Raw genomic sequence first — 2,227 nt, forward strand, 5'->3', positions numbered from 1 at the left:
AAAAAAAAACAAACCCACAAAGTTATCATTGTTTATTTAAAAACAATAGTTAACATAGGTTTTTTAATTTAAAAAGTTGAGTGTTTTAATAAAAAAGTTATCATATTTTACTAAAAAAAAAGGAATAAACTTACCAAAGCATTTTCTTTTATCTGTAGATTATCTAAAGCCACATTACCTTTAAAAAGAAAAAGAAATATATAAAGTTAATATACCAATTAATATAAACCAAAACCTCACTCATCTCTTTAATTCTAATTCATAGCAACTCCCTAAAAACAAAGCAGAATTGTCCCACAGGACTTTGAAGGGTATAGATTTTTGTACAGCCAGTCTGTCACATCTTTTTCTTGAGAAAGCAGATTAGCTGAGCTCCGAGTTGGCAGTCTAGCACTTTAACCACTGTGCCACTAGGGCTCCTACTAATTAATACAAACTATCACAAACACATGCTTTGCTTTGTCTTCTCCAGCTGCCCTCTGTACTCCTGTTCAGCTCTTTCACTTCATCCTCTCTTCTCTTTATGTTTTCAGATCAAAGACTCTGCTCTTCAATATGGATTACATCTCACCATCAAGAAAACAAAAATCCTCACTATTAAACCAACAGGCAACATCAGGATGGATGAAAAAAAATTGTTGTCAACAATGTCATTTTCTTTGGATCCATAATCAAAATCCATAATAGAAGTCCTCAGGAAACCAAAAGATGTGGTACAATGGGGAAATCTAATGTCAAGAACCTCTCCAAAATTCTAGAGAGCGAGGACACCAGTTTAAAGACTAAGGAGTGACTGATCCAAACCATGTTACTTTCCATTGCTTTCTATGCATCTGAAATGAGTAAGAATCACTGAAAAATAATTTATGCCTTTAAACTGTGATGCTTGTCAAGAGTGCTGTATATAAAAGAACAAACAAACCTGTCTTGAAGAAAGTGAAACCACAGTGCACCTTACAGGCAAGAAGGGTGAAAATTTGTCTTACTTACTGTGGGTTTATTTTCAGAAGGAACCTGTGCTTCGAGAGAAGTAACTTGCAGGGAAAAGTAGAGGTTAGCAAAAGAGAGGAAGACCCTCATCAAGATAAACTGCTATAGTGATTACCACAAAGGGCTTCAACAGGACAGAGATCATGAAGATGGCATAGGTTAGGGTGAGATTCAGATCTCTTTGAGGGTGCTCCTTACAGGCAAGGATGGTGAAACTTTTTCTCACACACTTTGGGCATGTTATTAGGAGGGGCCAATTCTTGGAAAAAAAGACATCATATGGGATAAGTGGAGGGCCAGCAAAGGAGAGGAAGACTCAACAAGATGGATCTATATAGTGCCTGGAATAATGGGCTCAAGTATATCAGAGATGATAAGGACGGCAGAGCATAATACAAGTTCAGATCAGCTGTTCACTGGCGTGCCATGAGACATATTCAACTCAATCACGGCAACATGAGGCCACCTAAGACAACTCAATAAGACCTAAGGCCAATAGGAACACTGTCAAATTTGCTCATGAGTATCTGATTTTTACTTTTTCCTAGTGGTTGTCAATTACTCAAGTAGACTCTCAGAAGTTTTTTTTAGATAAGTTTTTACAAGTGTTCAGGTACTAGCATAATATCTATAAAAAATATATACATCTTTCTAAAAATAGGCTACTTCTAATGCAGTAGGGGTTTGGTTCTTTGATGAGTTGAGTTAGTGGTATGGACTGCTAGGAAAACAAACAGATTCATCCTGGAAAGGGTTAAACCAGGTGGCCCCTTGGAGGCAAGGATTCTGAGGCTCTGTCTAAAATACTTTGGACATGTTATGAGGAGAGACCAGTCCTTGAAGAAGGACATCATGCTTGGGAGGGTGAAGGGACAGCACAGGAGGGGAAGGCCCTCTATGAGGTGGATTGATTCAGTGACTGGGATAATCAGGATGGGTGTGTCGGAGACAGTGCGATTGGCACAGGAGAGAGCAGAGCTTAGGGCTGTTGTACATAGGGTCGCTATAAGTTGCAAACAACTCTACGACACATAACAACAACAACATCCATACAGTTAAAGTTAAATAAGTATATTTAGAAAGCCGAAGAGCCGTCGCGGCCCTCAGGGTGAGCTCCTCAGTCCCCAGATTGTGCCATCTGACCCCTGGGTGGGGAAGGAGAAAAAAAAAAAAAAAAAGAATGCCTAGGCTATCCAGAGAATGGAACCTACGCCACCTTCTGCCAACCTCCCCCCCA

At 39.2% G+C, this 2,227-nt stretch overlaps 1 protein-coding gene across 4 annotated transcripts in view; it reads right to left on the reverse strand.

The window, feature by feature from the left end:
* The window catches only part of VPS13C (vacuolar protein sorting 13 homolog C (S. cerevisiae)), a 248,439-nt gene that overhangs the window by 226,295 nt on the left and 19,917 nt on the right, over nt 1-2,227 (reverse strand). For all 4 annotated transcript variants that reach the window (XM_006899645.1, XM_006899642.1, XM_006899644.1 and 1 more), the window contains exon 2: nt 135-178. In XM_006899645.1, coding sequence (XP_006899707.1) covers nt 135-178 — 44 coding nt within the window. The remainder of the gene's footprint in view (nt 1-134; nt 179-2,227) is intronic.

This window comes from Elephantulus edwardii, unplaced genomic scaffold (genome assembly GCF_000299155.1).
Source record: "Elephantulus edwardii isolate Elephantulus edwardi_28Jun2011 unplaced genomic scaffold, EleEdw1.0 scaffold00264, whole genome shotgun sequence".
Taxonomy (NCBI): domain Eukaryota; kingdom Metazoa; phylum Chordata; class Mammalia; order Macroscelidea; family Macroscelididae; genus Elephantulus; species Elephantulus edwardii.